At 37.8% G+C, this 25,810-nt stretch overlaps 1 protein-coding gene across 3 annotated transcripts in view; it reads left to right on the forward strand.

The window, feature by feature from the left end:
* TIPRL (TOR signaling pathway regulator) overlaps positions 1-25,810 on the forward strand; it is a 58,623-nt gene that overhangs the window by 15,577 nt on the left and 17,236 nt on the right. For 2 of the 3 annotated variants that reach the window (XM_065946397.1, XM_065946387.1), the window contains exon 4: positions 3,464-3,595. The exons of the other annotated variant lie outside the window; for it this stretch is intronic. In XM_065946397.1, coding sequence (XP_065802469.1) covers positions 3,464-3,595 — 132 coding nt within the window. The remainder of the gene's footprint in view (positions 1-3,463; positions 3,596-25,810) is intronic. 3 annotated transcript variants of the gene reach the window in all.

Here is a 25,810-nt window from a genome sequence, read left to right on the forward strand (position 1 = left end):
TGACAATATACAGCCTTGGCCTACTCCTTTCCTGATTTGGAACCAATCTGTTTTCCATGTCCAGTTCTAACTGTTGCTTCTTGACCTGCATACGGATTCTCAGGAGGCAGGTAAGGTGATTTGGTATTCCCATCGCTTTAAGAATTTTCCACAGTTTGTTGTGATCCACATAGTCAAAGGCTTTGGCATAGTCACTAAAGCAGAAGTAGATGTTTTTCTGGAATTCTCTTGCTTTTTCTATGATCCAGTGGATATTGGCAATTTGATTTCTGGTTCCTCTGCCTTTTCTAAATCCAGCTTGAACACCTGGAAGTTCATGATTCATGTACTATTGAAGCCTGGCTTGGAGAATTTTGAGCATTACTTTGCTAACGTGTGAGATGAGTACAACTGTGCTATAGTTTGAACATTCTTTGACATTGCCTTTCTTTGGGATTGGAATGAAAATTGACCTTTTCCAGTCCTGTGGCCACTGCTGAGTTTTTCCAATTTGCTGGCATATTGAGTGCAGCACCTTAACAGCATCATCTTTTAGGATTTGAAATAGCTCAACTGGAATTCCATTACCTCTGCTAGCTTTGTTTGTAGTGATGCTTCCTAAGGCCCACTTGACTTTGCATTCTTGGATGTCTGGCTGTAGGTGAGTGATCACACCATCCTGGCTGTCTGGGTCGTGAAGATCTTTTTTGTGTATTTTGTGTGTGTGTGTGTGTGTATTTTTTGTGTCTTCAGTGTATTCTGGAGAAGGAAATGGCAACCCACTCCAAAAATCCCTTAGACAGAGGAGCCAGGTAGGCTAGAGTCCATGGGGTCGCAAAGAGTTGGCCACGAATGAGTGACTTCACTTCACTTCACTTCAGTGTATTCTTGCCACCTCTCCTTAGTATCTTCAGCTTTTGTTGAGTCCATGCCATTTCTTTTATTGTGCCCATCTTTGCATGAAATGTTCCCTTATTATCTCTAATTTTCTTGAAGAGGTCTCTATTCTTTCCCATTCTCTTGTTTTCCTCTGTTTCATCGCATTGATCACTGAGGAAGGCTTTCTTATCTCTCCTTGCTATTCTTTGGAACTCTGCATTCAAATGGGAATTTGCTCCTTTGCCTTTAGCGTACTGGGTCTGTAACGTAAGAAGTTGTGGATCCATTGTAACACTTTGAGATGTCTTTGCAAAATTGGGAGCAGGGCAAGGAATTCTCCAAGGCCTCTGCTCTTGGTGAAGACTGAGCAGTGTCACTTTTCTGGGCTCCAGTCCTCTTCCAGATCTCAGTCCAGTCCTTTTTCACTGCATTGGCTGTATAATGCTTTTAAGAGGTTTCTATTTTTTCATCCAGCTTTTTAAATTGCCTTTAGCTTACTTGGGCTTCCCTGATAGCTCAGTTGGTAAAGAATCCGCCTGCAATGCAGGAGACCCCAGTTCGATTCCTGGGTCAGGAAGATCTCCTGGGGAAGGGATAGGCTACTTACTCCAGTATTCTTCGGCTTCCTTTGTGGCTCAGCTGGTAAAGAATCCGCCTGTAATGTGGGAGACCTGGGTTTGATCCTTTGGTGGGGAAGATCCCCTGGAGAAGGGAAAGGCTACCCACCTCAGTTTTCTGGTCTGGAGAATTCCATGGACTGTATAGGTGATAGGCTCACAAAGAGTCTGACATGACTGATTGATTTTCACTTTTACTTTTCACTTTCAGTGAGAAAGTTTGTCTAGATTATTTATTTTGACAATACCAGAAGCCAGAAATGTTCAGTATCTCTTACGTTTAGCTGTTTTACCTTTCAGATGTTTGAGTTCAGAGAGAAGATAAGTAGAGTTGAGGAAGAAAAAAGACTGAGAAATATAAAGTTTTAAACATATTTGTCCTTATTAATGAAGAAGATAGTATATAGCTAAGCTAAATATAATGAATTTCCCTAATCCATGTGTTATCTAATTATTTTTTGTCTTTCTCTTTCAAACATTTTATGAGAACTTACTTGGCAAAACAGATGGATTTATGTTCACCAGTCACTTACTGAAGGCATATGTGAAATATTAGTGAAATGGCCATTTACTAACGAGGTGTAATGGTTAATTTTTGGAAATCAGATGTATCTATAAGGACGATCTTTCAAATGTGTTCCTTTGAACTAAAACTAAATAAAAAGTAAGGAATTAAAAGTTGTATTTATTTAATACTAACTAAAGTTTTATGCTCTTAGGCAGTTCTAGAGGCACCAGCCTTTGTCTTAAATAGATCACAAACATGCGGGTGATGCAAGGCACTGGTCATGTGCTGCCCTAAATCCCTACGCCTACCCTTCACCTTCCTTCCGCTCCTTTTACTTTCACCTCCATGGTCTCATGTCTTCTGGATCTTGAAATAAAATTGTAGAGAGCTAAAATATTATCTGTAAGTAAACATGGAAGAACTATGAACATTTTTTTAACCTCTTGGGGATCAGACTTCTAGATTCTTTCATAGCACCCTCTCCTCCTCTGCATTGCCATTTTCCCACAAAGTCTATGTAATCTCTTAGACATCCATTATCATATATTTCTAATTCTTATCCAGTTTTCTGAAACTACTCTAAATTTCTTAATTCTATCCATGAGTGAAAAAAAAATGATCTATTCACAGCTTCTAAGTAAAGTACAATAATAGCTACCATATACCAAATACTTATAGTTTGACAAGCATTGCTTTGTTGTTTATTCATGATACAACTTTGTTAAAGAGTTGAAAAGCTGGACATTTTATAGTAAAAATGAATGTAGTATTAAATGGTATCACAAACCATACTTTCATGTTACTGTTAGGAGATACTTGGATTTAGTGAGTTACTGACATAACCCACCTTGAGATTGTTGGTGCTTTTGTTGGGTTATGTATGTTTGTGTCTGTAGCTGTAAAATAATACTTTAAAAAAAAACAGCCAGTATCCTCTAAAGCTCTTTGGAATGCTAGGAGTTTCCCTTAAAATTTCTCTAATGTTCTTATTTATCTCAATATTTAAAACACTTTTGTTTGTAGACTTGGAGATAGATCTACAATATGTAACATCATTCTCATAGGAAAGATTTTTTTTTAAGTTCCAAATAAATGTCTTATAAGTAGAATTTTATAGCACCAAACTGCTTTGAACTTCTATGATAGTAGTAGTTTATTCATCACATTGACTAATTTTCAGATAGTTAGTTTTCTTATAGTCACAATAGAGCAGTTGATTTTACTGTTCTATTTCAGTGTTCTATTTTACTGTTCTATTGCAGTGTTCTATTTCATGATTTGAATGAGATGATGAAGTTTGTATGTGTTGTGAAGCTATAATATTGGGCATTTTAAGTTTTTCAGGGGCAAGGTATATATCTCATTTTTTGTGTCTACTTATAACATCGAAATTTAGAACCATGCTCTGGCTATGCAGAAAATATTGGTAGGAAAACTGTTTAAATTTTTTGTGTGCCTGTTCTTAAATTTTTTCTTTCAGGTTGTACCTACAACAGATCATATAGATACAGAGAAATTGAAAGCCAGAGAACAGATTAAGTTTTTCGAAGAAGTTCTCCTATTTGAGGATGAACTTCATGATCATGGAGTTTCAAGCCTGAGTGTGAAAATTGTGAGTACTGTGAATTTGTTTAAAATTAACTTCTTTCATTTTTGCTATTGGCTAGAAATATGACTCACTTCAAATCACAGTCTTAACAATGTCATGTAGAGTTTCACTTGAATCTAGGATACATCTTATTAATGTCCATGATAAAATTCACAACATCTTAGCATATTGCTAAGGCTTTAGCAAAGCATTTTTTTCTGTAGGCCCATCTGGTTACTTTGTGATTTGTTTATTGTTTACTCATTGCTAACGCAGCTTCTCTTCCACCGTTTGTTTGCTCCTGGCGGTGCTGCCTTCCCCTTGCCCCACGCAGGCCTTTCTGTGGCTGTGGCGAGTGAGGCTGCCCTCTGCTGTGTGCAGAGTGGCCCCTCTCGCTGAGGCACGTGGGTGTCAGCGGTCGCAGCTCGTGGGCGCTCGCATGCGGGCTTAGCAGTTGTGGCACAAGGCTTTAAAAAAAAAAAACAAAAACTAATGTATTTATTTTAATTGGAGGATAATTACTTTACAGTATTTTGATGATTTTTGCATGAGTCGGCCGTAGTGTCGGCTGCAGGTGTACCCCCTTCCCCCCCAAATTTTGAACCCTGCTTCTGAGAGAGTCCGGAGGCCAAGAACCCCGGCGTCTTTGTGTGATTTAGCAACAACCTTTCACTTCCACCTCCCTCCCCACCCTACCCCTCTAGGCTGTTCCAGGGCACTAGCTTTGGGTGCCCTGTTTCATGCATCAAACTTGCATTGCTTATCTGTTTTATATGTGGCACTGTTTATGTTTTAATGCTATTCTCTCAAATCATCCCACCCACTCCTTCTCTCACTAAGCTAAAAGTCTGTTCTTTACGTCTGTCTCCTTTGCTGCCCTGCATGTAGGATCGTTGGTACCATCTTTCTAAATTCCATATATATGTGTTAATATGCAGTATTTGTCTTTCTCCTTCTGACTTACTTCACTCTGTATAATAGGCTCTAGGTTCATCTACCTCATTAGAACTGACTCAAGTGTGTTCCTTTTTATAGCTGAGTAATATTCCATTGTGCCTGTGTACCACAACTTCCTTATCCATTCATCTGCTGATGGACGTCTAGGTTGCTTCCATGTCCTAGCCATTGTAAATAGTGCTGCAGTGAACACTGGGGTACATGTGTTTCTTTCACTTCTGGTTTCCTTTGGAGTATATGCCCAGCAGTGGGGTTGCTGGGTCATATGGCAGTTCCATTCTCAGTTTTTTAAGGAATCTCCACACTGTTTTCCATAGTGGATGTACCAGTTTGCATTCCCACCAATGGTGTAAGAGGGTTCCCTTTTCTCTACACCCTCTCCAGCATTTATTGTTTGTAGACTTTTTGATGGTGACTGGAACATAAAATTAACTGGACCAAAAAGAATGCTGAGTGCCAAAGAATTAGCATTTTTGAACTGTGGTGCTGGAGAAGACTCTTGAGAGTTCCTTGGACAGCAGGGAGATCAAGCCAGTCAATCCTAAAGGAAATCAACCCTGAATATTCATTGGAAGGGCTGATGCTGAAGCTCCAATACTTTGGCCACCTGATGCAAAGAGATGACTTATTGGAAAGGACCCTAATGCTGGAAAAGACTGAGGGCAAGAGAAGAAGGAGGTGACAGGATGAGATGGTTGGATGGCATCACTGACTCAATGGACATGAGTTTGAGCAAATTCAGGGAAATAGTGAAGGATAGAGGAGGCTGTTGTGTTGCAGTCAGGATCACAATGAATTGGATGTGAGTTAGTGACTGAAAAACAGCAACAATAGTTCTAACTGGTGTGAGATGATACCTCTTTGTGGTTTTGATTTGCATTTCTCTAATAATGAGTGATGTTGAGCATGCGTGATGTTTATTAGCTATCTGTGTGTCTTCTTTGGAGAAATTTCTGTTTAGGTCTTTTGCCCACTTTTTGATTGGGTCGTTTGTTTTTCTGGTATTGGGCTGCATGAGCTGCTTGTATATTTTGGAGATTAATTCTTTGTCAGTTGTTTCATTTGCTATTGTTTTCTCCCATTATGAGGGCTATCTTTTCATCTTGCTTATAGTTTTCTTTGTTGTACAAAAGCTTTTATATTTACTTAGGTCCCATTTGTTAATTTTTGTTATTATTTTCATTATTCTGGGAGGTAGGTCACAGAGGATCTTGCTGTGATTTATGTTGGAGAGTGTTCTGTGTTTTCCTCTAAGAGTTTTATAGTCTCTGGTCCACATTTAGGTCTTTAATCCATTTTGAGTTTATTTTTGTGTGTGGTGTCAGAAAGTGTTTTACTTTTATTTTTTTTTTTATTTTTTTATTTTTTTTACTTTTTTTTTTACTTTTTTTTTTTACTTTTATTTTTTTACACGTAGTTGACCAGTTTTCCCAGCACCACTTGTTAAAGAGACTGTCTTTTCTCCATTGTATATTTTTGCATCCTTTATCAAAGATTAGGGGTCCATAGATGCATGGATTTATCTCCAGCCTTTCTATTTTGATTTATATTTCTGTCTTTGTGTCAGTACCATACTGTCTTGATGACTGTGGCTTTGTAGCATAGTCTGAAGTCAGAAAGGTTGATTCCTCCATTTCCATTCTTCTTTCTCAAGATTGCTCTGGCCATTTGGGGTCTGTTGGGCACATGGGCTTTAGTTGCTCCATGGCGTGTGAAATCTTCTCAGACTAGGGATCAACTCCATGTCCTCTGCATTGGCAGGTGGATTCCTATCTACTGTACCACCAGGGAAGTCATATATCTTAAATTTCACATTTCTGATTTAAAATGATGTTGGAAGGAGCTGCAGACATCACAGTGGGTGTCATTTTAAGAAGTCACCTATGTGTCAGAATTTCAATGCACCATTAAGTTACAGTTTAGTCTCCTTTTCTCTCTTTGTTGTGTTCTCTTCTATCAGTAGAGGACAAACTACTTCCATTAACAGTGTTATTGGTGGAACATGCTTAAAAAGAAAATAAATGGACTCTTAGCAGTTATTCATATCTGTTTACTATTAGGTTGTAATTGGATTTCTAACATTTTCCAGAGACACTTCACCTGAAACTTGTCTTATCTGTAAGACCCAGCTAAAATTTCCCCTCCTCTGTAAAGCCTTCCACAGCTCCCTTAGGCAGAGTCAAATATTCCATCACCATACTTCTTTAAGTACTTTTTTTAACCCCTCCATTATATCACTTATCATAAGGACTGCCAAAGACCAAGGCCCCAGCATCAAACATTGTTTTTGGAGCATGATTACTGATACTGTGATTTAAATAATAATAAAGAATGAAAATAGTAAGTAAAAAGCAGCAATAAATGTGTTTTAAAGCTGAGTTTTCTGTAGAATCATAGGATTTGGGAATTGTAATGAATTTTTAGAGAATCATTTAGCTTAGCCTCTGTAGATGAAGCCCCAAAAGTTAATCTAAGGTTGTAACACTAACTAGTGACAAAGTTTTCTTTGTACCATCTAACATATTTCATTATTTTAGCATTAATTGATTGTTTCTTGTTCACCTGTAACTTTTCCCCAGTTTATCCTTTGTAGTTTAGATTTGTCCATTCTCCAGCTCATCTAGTCTTGTACCTTTCCACTTGTCTACCTACCTACAGAATTGACTATGTTGAGTTTTTATTATGAGTTTGCATATCTGGGTGTGCGTTTGTATCCCAGTGGGTAGATATGTGGGGAGCACATGTATTTTTTTGCAGTTGAAGGAGTTGGAGAGGCTATGGGCATAAATGTATGATATGTGTACCAGAGTAAATGGTAAGTCTCAAACTGAAGGGTAGCATCATCTTAAAACGTTTTCTTCTTACCTCATGTAACTTTTTAAAAGTTATGTGATAGGGTTCCATTTTAAGAAAGCCTGGAAGGATTTCATTAGAACAGTGAATTTCTTTTCTGGGTTGGTCTCTTTCTAAGAATGTAATAGATACTTCTGTAAATAAATAAATGTCATAATTTCTGGCTTAAAGGTAATAGGGGATGGACAAGTGAAGTCCTCTTCCAAAGACTAACCTGACTAGCCTAGAAGCAAAGACTAGCCTGGTAAATATGAATGTAGGTGGGAAACCAGGAAAATGATGCCTGGGAGGTGAAGGGAGTAGAACTTTTCAAGAAGGATGCCATGAAGGTCAGTGTCATGCTGAAAAGAGATATCAGTAAACTTAGAATAGGATGGTGTCCACTAGACTAAAATATTAGCTTATTGGTTTTAGCAGTTAGGGTATTGTTATTCATCTTGGCAAGGTCCACGCAAGTTAAATAGTTAGGGGGTAAATGAAAGATGTGGAGGTGGAGACAAAGTGTAGATGTACTTTCCTAAAACTTACTGGTATGGGGGAGAAACAGACATGACTACGAGAGAACATGAGGTTGACAAAGGAGTGTGTGTGTGTGTGTGTGTGTGTGTGTGTGTGTGTGTGTGTTGTTTTTCTTAAACATGGGGAAGACATTAGCATGTTTAGGGGCAGGAAAGAGTCACTGAACTTGTAGAGTAAGGGGTGAAAATGGATGGAATGAAGTTTCTGAGGATGAGTATGGCAGGAAGAGGAAGGCTTTGAGCCTTTGCTGTATGTGAACCTGATTGGAAAAACTCCAGTCTTCTCCTGTATTTCTCCTTTATTCTCACACTACTATTATACCCATAATGCTTCTGACACCAGATATGTGAGTTTTTATCCTAACACCAAGCAATTTGTGACTTCAGCTGGATGTCCTGTAATTTAACCCAGTTCTGACATTATCTACCTGGAAATAGCGTCAGGTCCCACAGGTTAAGTGGTCCCATGAGAGTGCCTTCCCTCCTTCAGATGCCAATTGCAAACAGTAGATCCCTGGGTTATCCACAACCCCTGTTGGACTTGGCTACAAATTGGAGGTTCCCATGAAATTCTCCTCCTTGGATTTGATTATTTGCTAGAACATATCATAGAACACAGGGAAACACTAATGTTCACCAGTTTATTAGTTCAGTTCAATTGCTCAGTTGTGTCTGATTCTTTGTGACCCCATGGACTGCAGCACACCAGGCCTCCCTGTCCATCTCCAACTCCCAGAGTTTACTAAAACTCAATGTCCATTGAGTTGGTGATGTCTATTGAGTTGGATGGCAACAGCATCTTATCCTCTGTCACCCCCTTCTCCTCCTGCCTTCGATCTTTCCCAGCAGCAGGGTCTTTTCAAATGAGTCAGTTCTTCGCATCAGGTGGCTAAAGTATTGGAGTTTAAGCTTCAACATCAGTCCTTCCAATGAATATTCAAGACTGATTTCCTCTAGGATGGACTGGTTGGATCTCCTTGCAGTCCAAGGGACTCTCAAGCGTCTTCTCCAATACCGCAGTCCAAAAGCATCAATTCTTTGGTGTTCAGCTTTCTTTATAGTCCAGCTCTCACATCCACACATGACTGTTGGAAAAACCATAGCCTTGACTACATGGACTTTTGTTGGCAAAGTAATGTCTGCTTTTTAATATGCTGTCTAGGTAAGTCATAACTTTCCTTCCAAGGAGTAAGCGTCTTTTAATTTCATTGCTGCAGTCACCATCTGCAGTGATTTTGGAGCCCCCCAAAATAAAATCCTCCATTGTTTCCCAGTCTGTTTGCCATGAAGTGATGGGACCAGATGCCATGATCTTAGTTTTCTGAATGTTGAGCTTTAAACCAACGTTTTCACTCTCCTCCTTCACTTTCATCAAGAGGCTCTTTAGTTCTTCACTTTCTGCCATAAGGGTGGTGTCATCTGCATATCTGAGGTTATTGGTATTTCTCTGAGCAATCTTGATTCCAGCTTGTGCTTCATCTAGCCCAGTGTTTCTCTTGATGTACTCTGCATATAAGTTAAAGAAGCAGGGTGACAATATACAGCCTTAATGTACTCCTTTTCCTATTTGGAACCAGTCTGTTGTTCCATGTCCAGTTCAAACTGTTGCTTCCCGACCTGCATACAGATTTCTCAAGAGGCAGGTCAGGTGGTCTGGTATTCCCATCTCTTGAAGAATTTTCCACAGTTGATTGTGATCCACACAGTCAAAGGCTTTGGCATAGTCAATAAAGCAGAAATAGATGTTTTTCTGCAACTTTCTTGCTTTTTTGATGATCCAACGCATGTTGGCAATTTGATTTCTGTTTCCTCTGCCTTTTCTAGAGCTAGCTTGAACATCTGGAAGTTCATGGTTCATGTATTGTTGAAGTCTGGCTTGGAGAATTTTGAGCATTACTTTACTAGCATGTGAGATGAGTGCAATTGTGCAGTAGTTTGAACATTCTTTGGCGTTGCTTTTCTTTGGGATTGGAATGAAAGCTGACTTTTTCTAGTCCCATGACCACTGCTAAGTTTTACAAATTTTCTGGCATATTGAGTGCAGCACTTTCACAGCATGGTCTTTTAGGATTTGAAATAGCTCAGCTGGAATTTCATCACCTCCACTAGGCTTGTTTGTAGTGATGCTTCCTAAGGCCCACTTGACTTTGCATTCCAGAATGTCTGGCTCTAGGTGAGTGATCACACCATCTTGGCCATCTGGGTCGTGAAGATCTTTTTTGTACAGTTCTGTGTATCCTTGCCACCTCTTCTTAATATCTGCTGCTTCTGTTTGGTCCATACCATTTCTGTCCTTTATTGAGGCCATCTTTGTATGAAATGTTCCCTTGGTAACTCTGATTTTCTTGAAGAGATCTCTAATCTTTCCCATTCTATTGTTTTCCTCTATTTCTTTGCACTGATCACTGAGGAAGGCTTTCTTATCTCTTCTTGAATTCTTTGCATTCAAATGGGAATATCTTTCCTTTTCTCCTTTGCTTTTCGCTTCTCTTCTTTTCACAGCTATTTGTAAGGCCTCCTCAGACAGCCGTTTTACTTTTTCGCATTTCTTTTTCTTGGGGATGATCTTGATCCCTGTCTCCTGTACAATGTCATGAACCTTCATCCATAGTTCATCAGGCACTCTGTCTATCAGATCTAGTCCCTTATATCTATTTCTCACTTCCACTGTATAATTGTAAGGGATTTGATTTAGGTCATACCTGAAGGGTCTAGTGGTTTTCCCTACTTTCTTCAATTTCAATCTGAATTTGGGAATAAGGAGTTCATGATTTGAACCACAGTCAGTTCCCGGTCTTGTTTTTGCTGACTGTATAGAGCTTTTTCTCCATCTTTGGCTGCAAAGAATATAATCAGTCTGATTTCAGTGTTGACCATCTGGTGATGTCCATGTATAGAGTCTTCTCTTGTGTTGTTGGAAGATGGTGTTTGCTATGACCTGTGCATTCTCTTGGCCAAACTCTATTAGCCTTTGCCCTACTTCATTCCTAACTCCAAGGCCAAATTTGCCTTTTGCTCCAGGTGTTTCTTGATTTCCTACTTTTGCATTCCAGTCCCCTATAATGAAAAGGACATCTTTTTTGGGTGTTAGTTCTAGAAGGTCTTGATGGTCTTGATAGAATCGTTCAACTTCAGCTTCTTCAGCATTACTGGTCGGGGCATAGACTTGGATTACTGTGATATTTAATGGTTTGCCAAGGAAGCGAACAGAGATCATTCTGTTGTTTTTGAGATTGCATCCAAGTACCAGTTTATTAAGGGTATGTTAAAGAATACAAATGAAGAGATACATAGGGTGAAGTCTGGGAGGATCCTAAGCCTGAATCCATGATCCTCTCTGAATCCCATGCTATTAGGATTTTATGGAGATTTGTTCTCATAGGTATAATCAATTATTAATACCATTTCTAGCCTCTCTCTCCTTCTCTGGAGAATGAAGGGGTTCTGAAAACTCCAAGCTTACAATCAAGGCTTGGCCTTTCTGGGGACCAGCTTCCATCCAGGAGCCCATCCAGAGTCTCCTCAGTAGAACAAAAAGTATTTACTTGTAGTTCTCTTATCAGTTGGGAATTTACAAGGGTTTGGAAGTCCTGTTTTGGGAACCAGGGGTAGAGACTAATGTATGATTCTATATTATCTCACAGATAGCATGCTAGATAATTATCAGTATTACCGCATTTAATCCTCATGAAAATTCTATGCAGTGAATACTTATACTTATTTTTGCAGATATTAAGTCACTTGCCCTACCTAAGTCACACAGTGGATGAGTTTGTCTCTCTGCCTTTGTTCGTAATCTTCTAGGATCTAGATCATGAGTATAAGGACTAGCTTTAGGAAAGAGAGATGCTTCTTCCCTAGTGATCGGAGGAAAGGGGAACAGCATTAGATAATTCTGCCTCCATGCCAGTGATTCCTAAACCTGGAATTTAATCAGAGTACCTAGCTACATTAGAAATTTAGTTGTTTTTTTTTAAACTATAGGACAAAGAATATTTCTTATTTGACAGTACGTTGTACACTTGCCATGTGTTTGTTGACTGAAAAGATGGATAGACAGATGTAGAAATGGAGGGAATAGGTAAGGAAAGGCTTTTTAGAGGAAGTGGTCCTTGATCTGAGTTTGAGGTGTATGTTTCTCCAGCTAGACTAGAGAGGGATCTGGCAGTTAAACACAGTGACTCTGATGTATTTTCCGAGTTAATTTCTTCAGGCTGTCATGTTACTGGCTACTATCAGAAAATTAAGTATGATGATCATTTCCAAAGTCCTTGCTAGGTTCTTTCCACTTACAGCTCACTTAAGAAGGTTGTTTAATTGGCCTTTTTCCATAGTGTTTTTCCTGACTTAATATCTACATTTTTCCTAATATCTTTCAAATAAAATGTGAACCATCACAGATTATTTTCAGTTTCTCAAAGTTTTCCAAAGAACTTCTATATTTTAAGGACTATCTTAGGTCTTTTCTTATTGCTAGGCATTCGATTGGGGGTATGGAACACACAGATATCTCACTTTCAAAATGTTCTTAGCATCATTGGTAATAGAGTTCATTGCTTTTGTTTGGTGTTTTAACCTTGGCTGAAAAACTACTAAATGGTTACTGTTTTAGAATCAGGAAACTAGTTGGTTATGAGTGTTTGTTGTTTCAGTTTCCATAATAACTATAAAACATTCTGAAAAGAAATGTGGAAGATACTTATATAAACAAAGTAACGTACTTTAGAATCTTGATGTTGTTGTATAGAGCCTTTTAGGTTGCTCTTAATTTATTTAGCTGTTTCAGGTTTTAAAGTGTTTTCACTTAAATTTTCAATTCTAAACATGGACAATTTTTATTAAAAAAGAAATCATAATTTCTTTGTGGTGCATTTCCCCAGTGGCAAAGAGTGAATTTAGAGCTCTGTGCACCATGAGGCCTGGAATGTTTCGGATTTGTTTCACTGAGTTTATTACGAGTTTTGATAGCTTTGTGTGGCTGGTATTACCTATACCTAATTAGGAGATGTTGTGAATATTAATCTTCTTTTGTGTTTCTAAATTAGTTTCTCTTAGCAATGTTTGTTTTTAGTTTAGAATTTTGTGTGTTAACCAACTGTCCTTGTTAGGGCTTTCATCTTGTAGGACTGTGCTGTCACAGAGATCTTTTTTGTCAAGAGAAGCTCTTTTTTTGTGCTATTAGTTTTTAGCTTTCAAAGAAAATTAGTTTCCTATCTACCAAAGAGCTGACTCATTGAAAGAGATGCTGATTCTAGGAAAGATTGAAGGCAAAAGAAGAGGGGCAGCAGAGGATGAGATGATTAGACAGCTTCATCAGCTCGATGGACGAAAGTTTAAGCAAACTCGGGGAGAAAGTGGAGGTCAGAGGAGCCAGGCGTGCCCGAGGACCCCATGGGTTGCAAAGAGTTGGACGTGACTTAGTGACTGAACAGCAACAACAAGAATCTACCAAGTACTGGCAGTGCTGTAGTGTTCTGTGATGGCTTTTACAGCTAATGGTTAATTCCATTTTGAGTCAGGGGTGAACATTGTGTACCTTCTGCTTCCATGTCTTGTTTTTGTTTGTTTTTTTGGCTGTGCCATGCAGCATGTAGGATCCTAGTTCCCTGCATTGTATGTGCATGCTCTGTCATGTTCCATTCTTTGCAACTCCATGGACTGTAGCCTGTCAGGCTTCTCTGTCCATGGAAATTTCCAGGTAAGAATGCTGGAGTGGGTTGCCATTTCCTGCTCCAAGGGATATTCCCCACCCAGGGATTGATCCTGTGTCTCTTGCATCTCCTGCATTGGCAGGTAGATTCTTTACCACTGAGCCATTTGTTAGTTCCATCACCAGGGATCAAACCCACACCCCCCGCATCCCTGCATTGTAAGTGTGGAGTCTTAACCACTGGACTGCCAGGGAAGTCCTTTCTTCCATGTTTTATTTAGAGTCCAAGTATAGTGGGCAGAGACATAGCTTTCACCTTTGTGTACAAAGAATTCTACAGTGTCTGTGCAGAGGTAACTTTTGTTGGACATGTAGTCCCATAGAATTTTTATATTTTACAAACACAGGGACCAAGAGACTGTTTCTTTACATCCCCTGTTTATGTAGGTGAAATAGAAGACTTTGGGTGGTTTGGTAACTTGGTGGTTCTCAACCTTATCAGACCCATTGCTTCATTTTTTTTTAAACCAAGTACTTTAACCTTTAACTATCCTGAAAGAAATTCATAAGCCACCTTCTTTCTAAGAAATCAACAGAATGCCCTATTTGCAAGATAAAAAGGAAACTGAAGTTGACTTAGAATGAAATGATGGGTATTCCTCTGTGTACGTGTACAGTATGACCGCGTAAGTAGTCAGACACTTACATTTGCGTATGAGTCACTGTGACTGTGACAGCTGCAAGTGTAGACTGACAGAAATGCCAGAGGTCAGTCGGTGACTCAGATAACACCCATCAGTGATGTAATTCTTCACAATGGTGGACAACTCTTAGTGGAGTGTCAGATCCAAGGATGATATTCCCTTGATTTACAAGGTAATTGCCTTCCTTGGAAATTGAGTGATTTAATGTTTAAAAAATATAAAATGGAATAAGGTTCAAAGGTCAGATAATCAATTATAAGTTGATTTTTTTCACCTACATGAATACCAGGTGAGATATTTGGCAGTTTTGTGGGAAGCGGAATTGGACTTTGTTCTAAAGGATTGACCTGGGCACTATCAAACATTAATGTGTCTGCTGTTTAACTGCTAAATTGGCTGCTCATTTTTGTGACAGTGAAAAATATCCTCGAATTTTCAGATGTCCCATTGGAGAGGACTACTGTCTTAAAATATACAGTTGAATTGTAGAATTGAAGATAGAACTTGGATCCCTTAGATTCTCCCTTGTACCATGCTAAAGTGATACTTCAATTTGGTTCATGTGTTGTGCCTAGATGATTGTTAATAATTTTGAAATTTAAAAAATGTTGCAAATGAGTCCAACAGCACTCTGCCAGGTAATGATGTACTTCTCAACCAATTGTAATATCAAGTTATCATAAGTCAGGGTCTTTCTTCAGCTCTTCATTCCTGTAAGCCTTACTTTTTAAAGTCTGCTGTTAATCTGCAAAATACAGTTTGACTCAGAGCTTTTTCTCCACCAAATAGCTTCTGGCCTCCATTTCATTCAGTCAGTAGTTAGCACCTGCTGTGTGCTAGCAGCTTTTTTAGGCAGTAGACATGGTGATGAATGAAGCAGTTATTCCCACTTTCTTAGAACCTACAGTCAAGTGGAGAAGAGATAAGACTTTAAGCAAGTAAGCACATAAATGGATATAGTTACAGATCTGCTCATTTGTGATGGAGAACTATGAGAGACAATAACAAGAAAAATCTCTGTGATTATGGAACAGTGGGAGAGGCATTGACATTTATTCTGAGATTTGAAGGACAAGTAAGCATTAACCAGGAGAACAACTCTAGGACAGGGAATAGGATGTTGAAAGGTCCTAGGGCAGGAGAGCTTGGCCTGCCGCTGGTGACTCTCCAGGCTTTTTATTTCTTTCATTAACATTACCCCGTGCTTATCTGGAACTATTTCATATTTCAGTACTTTTGTTTTTTTTGTATGTGCTTTTTCCTCTTTCTAGAATTCTCCTTCCCACCCCAGCGTTTCTTTTTATGATCAGCTCTTCTCTGACTTTCTCCAGCAGACTTACCTACTTCTTTATTTGAGCACTTACTGAACCTTGTACATACCTCTGTTACAGCAGCTACCACATCATTTTGTCTGTTTTCCTCTTTGATAAACTTCTTAAGAATTGAGATTGTACTTCATTTATATACCTCCAAGGCCTATTATAATAAGAACCTGACACTTAGTAGACAACGGTATTTGTTTAGTAAATGGTCAAATATATATTTTCTTTTTAAAATAATCCTGTGTTATAAAACTTCCATATTCAAAAGTAGATATAGTTCTCTTTTTTATTTAAAAAATTTTATTGGAGGTCTAGTTGATGTACAGTATACAGGTATACAATATAATGATTCACAATTTTTAAAGCTTATGCTTCATTTATAGTTATTATAAAATATTGGTTATAATCCCTGTGTTGTGTGACATATCCTTGTTGCTTACTTTATACCTAATAGTTTGCATCTCTTGATACCTTAGCCCTGTGTTGCCCCTCCATTCCTTCTCTGCACTGGTAACCACTTGTTTGTTCTCTGTGTCAGTGAATCTGCTTCCTTTTTGTTATATTCGCTACTTTGTTGTGTTTTTAAAATTCCACATGTAAGTGATATCATGTAGTATTTGCCTTTTCTCTGCCTGATGTATTTCACTTAGCATAATGCCCTCCAAGTCTATCCTTGTTACTTCAAATGGCAAAATTTCATTCTTTTTTAAGGCTGGGTAGCATTCCATCATATCCATATCTTCTTTATCCACTCATCTTAGGACACTTTAGATTGCATCCATATTCTAGGCAATTTTAAATAATGCTGCTGTCAAGATTGGAGTGCATGTATCTTTTCAAATTAGTGTTTGTTTTTTTCAGGTATATACCCAGGAGTAGAATTTTTTGGTCATATGGTAGTTCTATTTTTAATTTTTTGAGAAACCTCCATACTCTTTTCAACAATAGCTGCACCAGTTACATTCCCAGCAACAGTACTTGAGGGTTCTCTTTTTACCACATCCTTGCCAGCATTTATTTGTGTTCTTTTTTAATGATAGTTATTCTGACAGGTGTGAAGTGGTATCTCACTGTGGCTTTGATTTGCATTTCTTTGATGATTAGATAAAACTCTATAATGAATCAGTATATATTTGTCATGTACCAATTCATGTCAATCTTTTAAACATTTTTTAATTTTTTATTGCAGTAACATGGATTTACAACATTATACAGGTTTCGTTATTTTGGAGAAATATTATATTTCTACTTCTGCATACCCTACAATGTGCTTACCACCAAAAATTTACTTTTCATTTGTCACCATATGGTTGACGTCCTTTAACCATTTTGCCCTCCCCCCACCCTTTCCCGTCTAATAACTACTACTCTGTCCTCTGTATCTGTGTGTTTCCTTGTTTGGTTTATTCACTTATTTTGTTTTGTGTGTTTATTAGTTTTTTTATATTATACATATGAGTGAAATCATACAGTTTTTGTCTTTTTCCATCTGACTTATTTTGCTTAGGCTTCCCTGGTAGCTCAGATGGTAAAGAATCTGCCTGCAAAACAGGAGACATGGGTTTGATCCCTGGTTCGGGAAGATCCCCTGGAGAAGGGAATGTCTATCCACTCCAGTATTCTTGCCTAGAGAATTCTATGGACAGAGAACCCTGACGGGCTACACTCCATGGGGTCGCAAAGAGTTGGACATGACTGAGCAGCTAACACTTTCACTTTTTTCACTTAGCATAATGCTCAGCAGTAAGGAATCTACCTGCCAGTGCAGGAGATGCATGTTTGATCCCTGGGTCGGGAAGATCTCCTCGAGAAGGAATTGGCAACTTACTCCAGTATTCTTGCTTGGGAAATCCCATGGACAGAGGAGCCTGGTGGGCAATAGTCTATAGGGTCACAAAGACTCAGACAAAACTTAGTAACTAAACAACAACAGCAACATGATTATTGATAGATGAGGATTTAGTCTTGCCCTGTATCTTTTATCTTCTGGTGATTTCCTATGATATTTTTCTCAGTTTCCTCTTGCTTTGTTCTATATCTCTGCTCTGTGTGGTTACCCTGAAGTTTGTATAAAACCTCTCATAGAGATAATAGTGTTTTTCCTACTGATAACATCTTACCTTCTTTAATCTGTAGAAGTTCTGTCCTTTTCCTCTTCCCTTTTTATGTTTTTGTTGTCTCTAATTATCCACTTAAAAAATTATTTATTTTACTTGGAGGCTAATTACTTTACAGTATTGTGGTGGTTTTTGCCCTACATTCACATGAATCAGCCATGCGTGTACATGTGTCCCCCATCCTGAACCCCCCCTCCCACCTCCCTCCCCATTGCCATCCCTCAAGGTCATCCCAGTGCACCAGACCTGAGCACCCAGTTTCATGCATTGAACCTGGACTGGCGATCTGTTTCACATTGGTAATATACATGTTTCAGTGCTATTCTCTCAAATCATCCCACCCTCACCATCTCCCACAGAGTCCAAAAGTCTGTTCTTTACATATGTGTCTCTTTTGGTGTCTCGCATACAGGGTCATCGTTACCATCTTGCTAAATTCCATATATATATGTTAATATACTGTATTGGTGTTTTCCTTTCTGACTGACTTCGCTCTGTATAATAGGCTCCTGTTTTATCCACCTCATTAGAACTGATTCAAATGCATTCTTTTTAACAGCTGAGTAATATTCCATTGTGTATATGTACCACAACTTCCTTATCCATTCATCTGCTGGACATCTAGCTTGCTTCCATGTCCTGGCTATTGTAAACAGTGCTGCAATGAACATTGGGGCACATTTGTCTCTTTCAATTCTGGTTTCCTTGGTGTGTATGCCCAGCAGTGGGATTGCTGGGTTGTATGGCAGTTCTATTTCCAGTTTTTTAAGGAATCTCCGCACTGTTCTCCATAGTAGCTATACTAATTTGCATTCCCTCCAATAGTGTAAGAAGGTTCCTTTTTCTCTGTACCTTGCCCAGCATTTATTGTTTGTAGGCTTTTGGATAGCAGCCATTCTGATCAGCGTGAGGTGGAACCTCACTGTGGTTTTGATTTGCATTTCTCTGATAATGAGTGATGTTGAACATCTTTCATGTGTGTGTTAGCCATCTGTATGTCTTCTTTGGAGAAATGTCTGTTTAGTTATTTGGTCCATGTTTTCGTTAGGTCACTTATTTTTCTGGAATTGAGCTGCAGGAGTTACTTGTATATTTTTGAGATTAATTCTTTGTCAGTTACACATTTGCTATTAATTTCTCCCATTCTGAAGGCTGTCTTTTCACCTTGCTTATAGCTTCCTTTATTGTGCAAAACCTTTTAAGTTTAATTAGGTCCCATTTGTTTATTTTTGCTTTTATTTCCATTACTCTGGGAGGTGGGTTATAGAGGATCCTGCTGTGGTTTATGTCAGAGAGTGTTTTGCCTATGTTTTCCTCTAGGAGTTTTATAGTTTCTGGTCTTACATTTAGATCTTTAATCCATTTTGAGTTTATTTTTGTGTATGATGTTAGAAAGTGTTCTAGTTTCATTCTTTTGCAAGTGGCTGACCAGTTTTCCCCCCACCACTTGTTAAAGAGAATGTCTTTTCTCCATTGTATATTCTTGCCTCCTTTGTCAAAGATAAGGTGTTCATATGTGTGTGGATTTATTTCTGGGCTTTCTGTTTTGTTCCATTGATCTATATTTCTGTCTTTGTTCCAGTACCATACTGTCTTGATGACTGTAGCTTTGTAGTATAGCCTGAAGTCAAGCAGATTGATTCCTCCAGTTCTATTCTTTCTCAAGATTGCTTTGGCTATTAGAGTTTTTTGTATTTCCATACAAATTGTGAAATTATTTGTCCTAGTTCTCTGAAAAATACCATTGGTAGCTTGATAGGTATTGCATTGAATCTATAGCTTGCTTTGAGTGGTATACTTATTTTCACGATATTGATTCTTCCAGTCCACGAACATGGTATACTTCTCCATCTATTTTTGTCCTCTTTGATTTCTTTCATCAGTGTTTTATAGTTTTCTATATATAGGTGTTTTGTTTCTTTAGGTAGCTTTATTCCTAAGCATTTTATTCTTTTTGTTGCAATGGATTGTTTCCTTAATTTCTCTTTCTGTTTTCTCACTGTTAGTGTATAGGAATGCAAGGGATTTCTGTGTGTTAATTTTATATCCTGCAACTTTACTATATTCATTGATTAGCTCTAGTAATTCTCTGGTGGAGTCTTTAGGGTTTTCTATGTAGAGGATCATGTCATCTGCAAACAATGAGAGTTTTAATTCTTCTTTTCCAATCTGGATTCCTTTTATTTCTTTTTCTTCTCTGATTGCTGTGGCTAAAACTTCCAAAGCTATGTTGAATAATAGTGGTGAGAGTGGGCACCCTTGTCTTGTTCCTGACTTTAGGAGAAATGCTTTCAGTTTTTCACCATTGAGGATAATGTTTCCTGTGGGTTTATCATATATAGCTTTTATTATGTTGAGATATGTTCCTTCTATTCCTGCTTTCTGGAGGGTTATTATCATAAATGGATGTTGAATTTTGTCAAAGGTTTTCTCTGCATCTACTGAGATAATCATATGGTTTTTATCTTTCAATTTGTTAATGTGGTATATCACATTGATTGATTTGTGACTATTGAAGAATCCTTGCATCCCTGGGATAAAGCCCATTTGGTCATGATGTATGATCTTTTTAATATGTTGTTGGATTCTGTTTGCTAGAATTTTGTTAAGGATTTTTGCATCTATGTTCATCAGTGATATTGGCCTGTAGTTTTCTTTTTTTGTGGCATCTTTGTCTGGTTTTGGTATTAGGGTGATGGTGGCTTCATAGAATGAGTTTGGAAGTTTACCTTCCTCTGCAATTTTCTGGAAGAGTTTGAGTAAGATAGGTGTTAGTTCTTTAAATTTTTGGTAAAATTCAGCTGTGAAGCCATCTGGTCCTGGGCTTTTGTTTGCTGGAAAATTTCTGATTACAGTTTCAATTTCTGTGCTTTTGATGGTCTGTTAAGATTTTCTATTACTTCCTGGTTCAGTTTTGGAAAGTTACACTTTTCTAAGAATTTGTCCATTTCTTCCAAGTTGCTCATTTTATTGGCAAATAGTTGCTGATAGTAGTCTCTTATGATCCTTTGTATTTCTGTGTTGTCTGTTGTGATTTCTCCATTTTCATTTCTAATTTTGTTGATTTGATTCTTCTCTCTTTTTTTCTTGATGAGCCTGGCTAATGGTTTGTCTATTTTATTTATATTCTCAAAGAACCAACTTTTAGCTTTGTTGGTTTTTGCTATGGTCTCCTTTGTTTCTTTTACATTTATTTCTGCACTAATTTTTATGATTTCTTTCCTTCTACTAACCCTGGGATTCTTCATTTCTTCTTTTTCTAGTTGCTTTAGGTGTACAGTTAGGTTATTTATTTGATTTTTCTCCTGTTTCTTGAGGTAGGCTTGTATTGCTATGAACCTTCCCCTTAGCACTGCTTTTTACTGAATCCAGTAGGTTTTGGGTTCTGTTTTATTTTCATTAGTTTCTAGGCATATTTTGATTTCAAACTATTAAAAAAATAATTATCTACTTTTATGTTGTGACTTTGTTACTAAACTGAGATAGCTATAGTTGTTTTCCTGCTTTCTTTACTATTTCTAGCCTTTATATTAGAATAAAATATTTAAAAACCCATTCTGATAAAGAATTGAAATTTTATGATTCTATCTGTTTATCATCTTGCTCAAAGTTTTGTGTATTTTTCCCATTTTATTTCTAGTAAAAGAGCTCCTTTTAACATCTCTTAGAGGCAAGTCTGATGTTGATGAACTCCCTCATCATTTGTTTGTCTGTGGAAGTATTTCTTCTTCATATCTAAGTGATAACTTTGTAGGATAGAGTATTTTGAGTTGGCAGTTTTTAATCTTTCAGTACTTTGAGAGCATCCTTCTGCTCCCTCCTGGCTTCTGGGGTGTCGGCTTGGAGAGCTGCTAACAACCTGATGGGGGATCCTTTGTAGTTACTGTCCTTTCTTTCCATGGCTATCTTTAAAAGTTTTTCTCTGTCATTGACTTTCAACAGTTTTAATATTATATCTTGGGGAAGGTCTTTTGTGTTGAAGTGATTAGGTGTTCTCTGAGCTTCATGGGCTTATATGGCAGCTCCTTCTCCAGGTTTGAGAAGTTCTCTGTTATTTCTTTAAATAATCTCTGCTCCTTTCTGCCTGTTTTTTTCTTTTATGACTCCCATCATGCTAATGTTGCCCTTCCCCAAAAAGTTACATAGCTCTTGTAGAATTTTCTTAGTTTTAAAGTGTCTTGTTTCTCTTTCCTCTTCTACTTGTATCATTTCTAGCTATCTGCCATCAAACTCACTAATACTCTTTCCCATATGCTCTTCTCTATTTCCAGTGTCTTCTAAGGCATTCTTCATCTCATTTATTGAGTGCTTCTGCTCTGGAATTTCTGTTTGGTTTTTAAAATTTCTGAGTTTTGTTTAAGTTTTCTTTTATTTTTATCTGGAGGATAATTATTTTACAGTATAGTGATGGTTTCTGCCATCCATCAAGATGAATCAGTCACAGGCATACATGTGTCTGCTTCCCTCCTAAACCTCCTTTCCACCTCCCCCTCTATCCCATCCTTATGGGTTGTCACAGAGCACCAACTTTGGATTCTCTGCACCATACAGCAAACTTCCACTGACTATCTATTTTACATATTGTAATATATATTCAGAACTACTCTCTCAAGCCTTTCACCCTCTCCCTCCCTCCTACCCTCTCCTTAATGCCTGCATTTCCTTTGGTATCCTGCAGATAGAATCATCAGTACTGTCTTTCTAGATTCCATATAGATGCATTAATATCTGATATTTGTCTTTTTCTTTCTGACTTAACTTCACTCGGTATAATAAGCTCTGGAGTCATCCACCTCATTAGAACTGACTCAGATGCATTCTTTTTATGGCTGAGTAATATGCTATTGTGTATATATACCACAACTTCTTTATTCATTCATCTGTCAATGGACATCTAGGTTTCTTCTATATCCTAGCTGTTGTAAATAGTGCACTGCAATGAGCTTTTGGGCACATGTGTCTTTTTCAGTTTCAGTTTCCTCAGGGAATATTCCTAGTAGTAGGATTCCTGGTTCATATGGTGGTTTTTGTCCTAGTTTTTAAAGAAATCTCCATACTGTCTTCCATAGTGACTGTATTAATTTACATTCCCACTAACAGTGCAAGAGGGTTCCCTTTTCTCCATATCCTCTCCAATATCTATTATTTGTAGATTTTTTGATGATGACCATTTTGACTGGTGTGAGGTGATATACCTCTGGGTAGTTTTGATTTGCATTTCTCTAAGAATGAGTGACGTTGAGCATTTTTTCATCTCTTTATTAGCCATCTTTATGTCTTCTTTGGAGAAATGTCTGTTTAGGTCTTCTGCCCACTTTTTGAGTGGGTTGTTTTTCTGATATTGAGCTGCATGAACTGCTTGGACTTTTTGGAGATTAATCCTTTGTCAATTGTTTCAGTTGCTATTGTTTTCTCCCATTCTGAGGGTTGCGTTTTCACTTTACTTATAATTTTCCTTCATTGTGCAAAAGCTTTTAAGTTTAATTAGGTCCCATTTGTTTATTTTTGTTTTATTTCATTACTCTGAGAGGTGGGTCATATAGGTTCATTCTGTGATTTATGTTTTAAGAGTGTTCTGCCTGGTTTCCGCTAAGAGTTCTATAGTTTCTGGTCTACATTTAGGTCTTTAATCCATTTCAAGTTTATTTTTGTTTTTGGTGTTAGAAAGTGTTTTAATTTCATTCTTTTACACATAGCTTCCCAGTTTTCCTAGCACCATTTATTAAAGAAACTGTCTTTTCTCTATTGTATGTTTTTGCCTCCTTTGTCAAAGATAAGGTGTTCATAGGTGCGTGGATTTATCTCCAGGCTTTCTATCTTGTTCCGTTGGTCTATGTTTCTATTTTTGTGCCACTTCCGTACTGTCTTGATGAGTGTAGCTTTGTAGTATAGTCTAAAGTCAGGAAGGTTTATTCCTCCAGCTTCATTCTTCTTTCTCAAGATTACTTTGGCTGTTTGGGGCATTTTGTCTTTCCATACAAATTGTGAAATTGTTTGTTCTAGTTTTGTGAAAAATATCATTGGTGGTTTGATAGAGGTTGTGTTGAATCTATAGATTGCATTTGGTAGTATAGTAATTTTCACATTATTTATTATTCCAATCCAAGAACATGGTATATTATTCCATCTGTTTGCGTCATCTTCAGTTTCTTTCACCAGTGTCCTATAGTTTTCTGAATATAGGTCTTTTGTCTCTTTAGGTGAATTTATCCCTAAGTATTTTATTCTTTTTGTTACAGTGGTAAGTGGGATTGTTCCCTTAATTTCTCTTCCTGATTTTTCATTGTTAGTATGTTGGAGTGCAAGAGATTTCTGTGTCTTAATTTTGATCCCATGACTACTATATTCATTGATTTTTGTTGTTGTTCAGTTGCTCAGTCATGTCTGACTCTTTGCAACCCCATGGACTGCAGCATGCCAGACTTCCTGTCCTTCACTATCTCCTGGAGTTTGCTAAAACTCATGTCCATTGAGTCAGTGATGACATTCAACCATCTCATCCTCTGTCACCCCCTTCTCCTCTTGCCCTCAATCTTTCCCAGCATCAGCATCTTTTATAGTGAGTTTGCTCTTTGCATCAGGTGACCAAATTTTTGGAGCTTCAGCCTTAGCATCAGTCCTTCCAGTGAGGATTCAGGGTTGATTTCCTTTAGAATTGACTGCTTTGATCTCCTTGCAGTCCAAGGAACTCTCAAGACTTCTCCAGCACCACAGTTGGAAAGTGTCAATTTTTTGGTTCTCAGCCTTCTTTATGGTCCAAAGCTCACATCTGTACATGAATACTGGAAAAGCTATAGCTTTGACTAGATGGACCATTGTAGGCAAAGTAATGTATCTGCTTTTTAATACACTGTCTAGGTTTGTCATGGTTTTTTTTTTTTTTTTCTCCCAAGGAGCAAGTGTCTTTTAATTTCATGGCTGCAGTCACTGTCTGTAGTCATTTTGGAGCTGAAGACGATAAAGTCTGCCACTGTTTCCATTTTTTGCCCCTCTATTTGCTATGATGTGATGGGACCGGATGTCATGATTTTAGTTTTTTGAATGTTGAGTTTTAAGCCAGCTTTTTCCTTTTTCACCTTCACAAGAGGTTCTTTAGTTCCTCTTCGCTTTCTGCCATTAGGGTGGTATTATCTGCATGTCTGAGATTATTGATATTTCTCCCAGCAATCTTGATCCAGGTTGAGCTTCATCCAGCCTGGCATTTAGCATGATGTACTCTGTGTATAAGTTAAATAAGCATGGTGACAGTATACAGCCTTGACATACTGCTTTCCCAATTTTGAACCACTCTATTGTTCCATGTCCAGTTCTAACTGTTGCTTCTTGACCTGCATACAGGTTTCTCATGAGGCAGTTAAGGTGGTCTGGTATTCCCATCTCTTTAAGCATTTTCCACAGTTTGTTGTGATCCATGTAGTCAAAGTCTTTAGTATAGTCAATAAAGCAGAAGTAGATGTTTTTCTGGATTTTCTGGTGGCATCTTTAGGGTTTTCTATGTAGAAAATCATGACATATGTAAACAGTGAGAATTTTGTTTCTTTTCCAATCTTGATTCCTTTTATTTCTTTTTCTTCTCTGATTGCTTTGGTTAGGATTTCCAAAATTCTGTTGAATAATGGTGGCAACAGTGGAAAACCTTGTTTTGTTCCTCATTTTAGAGGAAATGATTTCAGTTTTTCACCATTGTGAACAATATTTGCTGTGGATTTGTCTTATATGGCCTTTATTATATTGACTTATGTTCCCCCTGTGCATATTTTCTGGAGAGTTTTCATCATAAATGAGTGTTGAATTTTGTCAAAGAATTTCTCTGCTTCTATTGAAATAATTGTATGGCTTTTATCTTTCAGTTTGTTAATATGGTGTACCATATTGGTTGATTTGCAAATATTGAAGAATCCTTCCATCCCTGGAATAAAGCCCACTTGATTATGATGTATGATCTTTTTATTATGTTGTTGGATTGTGTTTGCTAGAATTTTGTTAAGGATTTTTGGCATTTATGTTCATCAGTGGTACTGGCTGATAGTTTTCTTTTTTCTTTGGCACCTTTGTCTGGTTTTGGTATCAGAGTGATGGTGGCCTCACAGAATGAGTTTGGGAGTTTTCCTTTCTCTG

Source organism: Muntiacus reevesi, chromosome 1 (assembly GCF_963930625.1).
Source record: "Muntiacus reevesi chromosome 1, mMunRee1.1, whole genome shotgun sequence".
NCBI classification, from domain to species: Eukaryota; Metazoa; Chordata; class Mammalia; order Artiodactyla; family Cervidae; genus Muntiacus; species Muntiacus reevesi.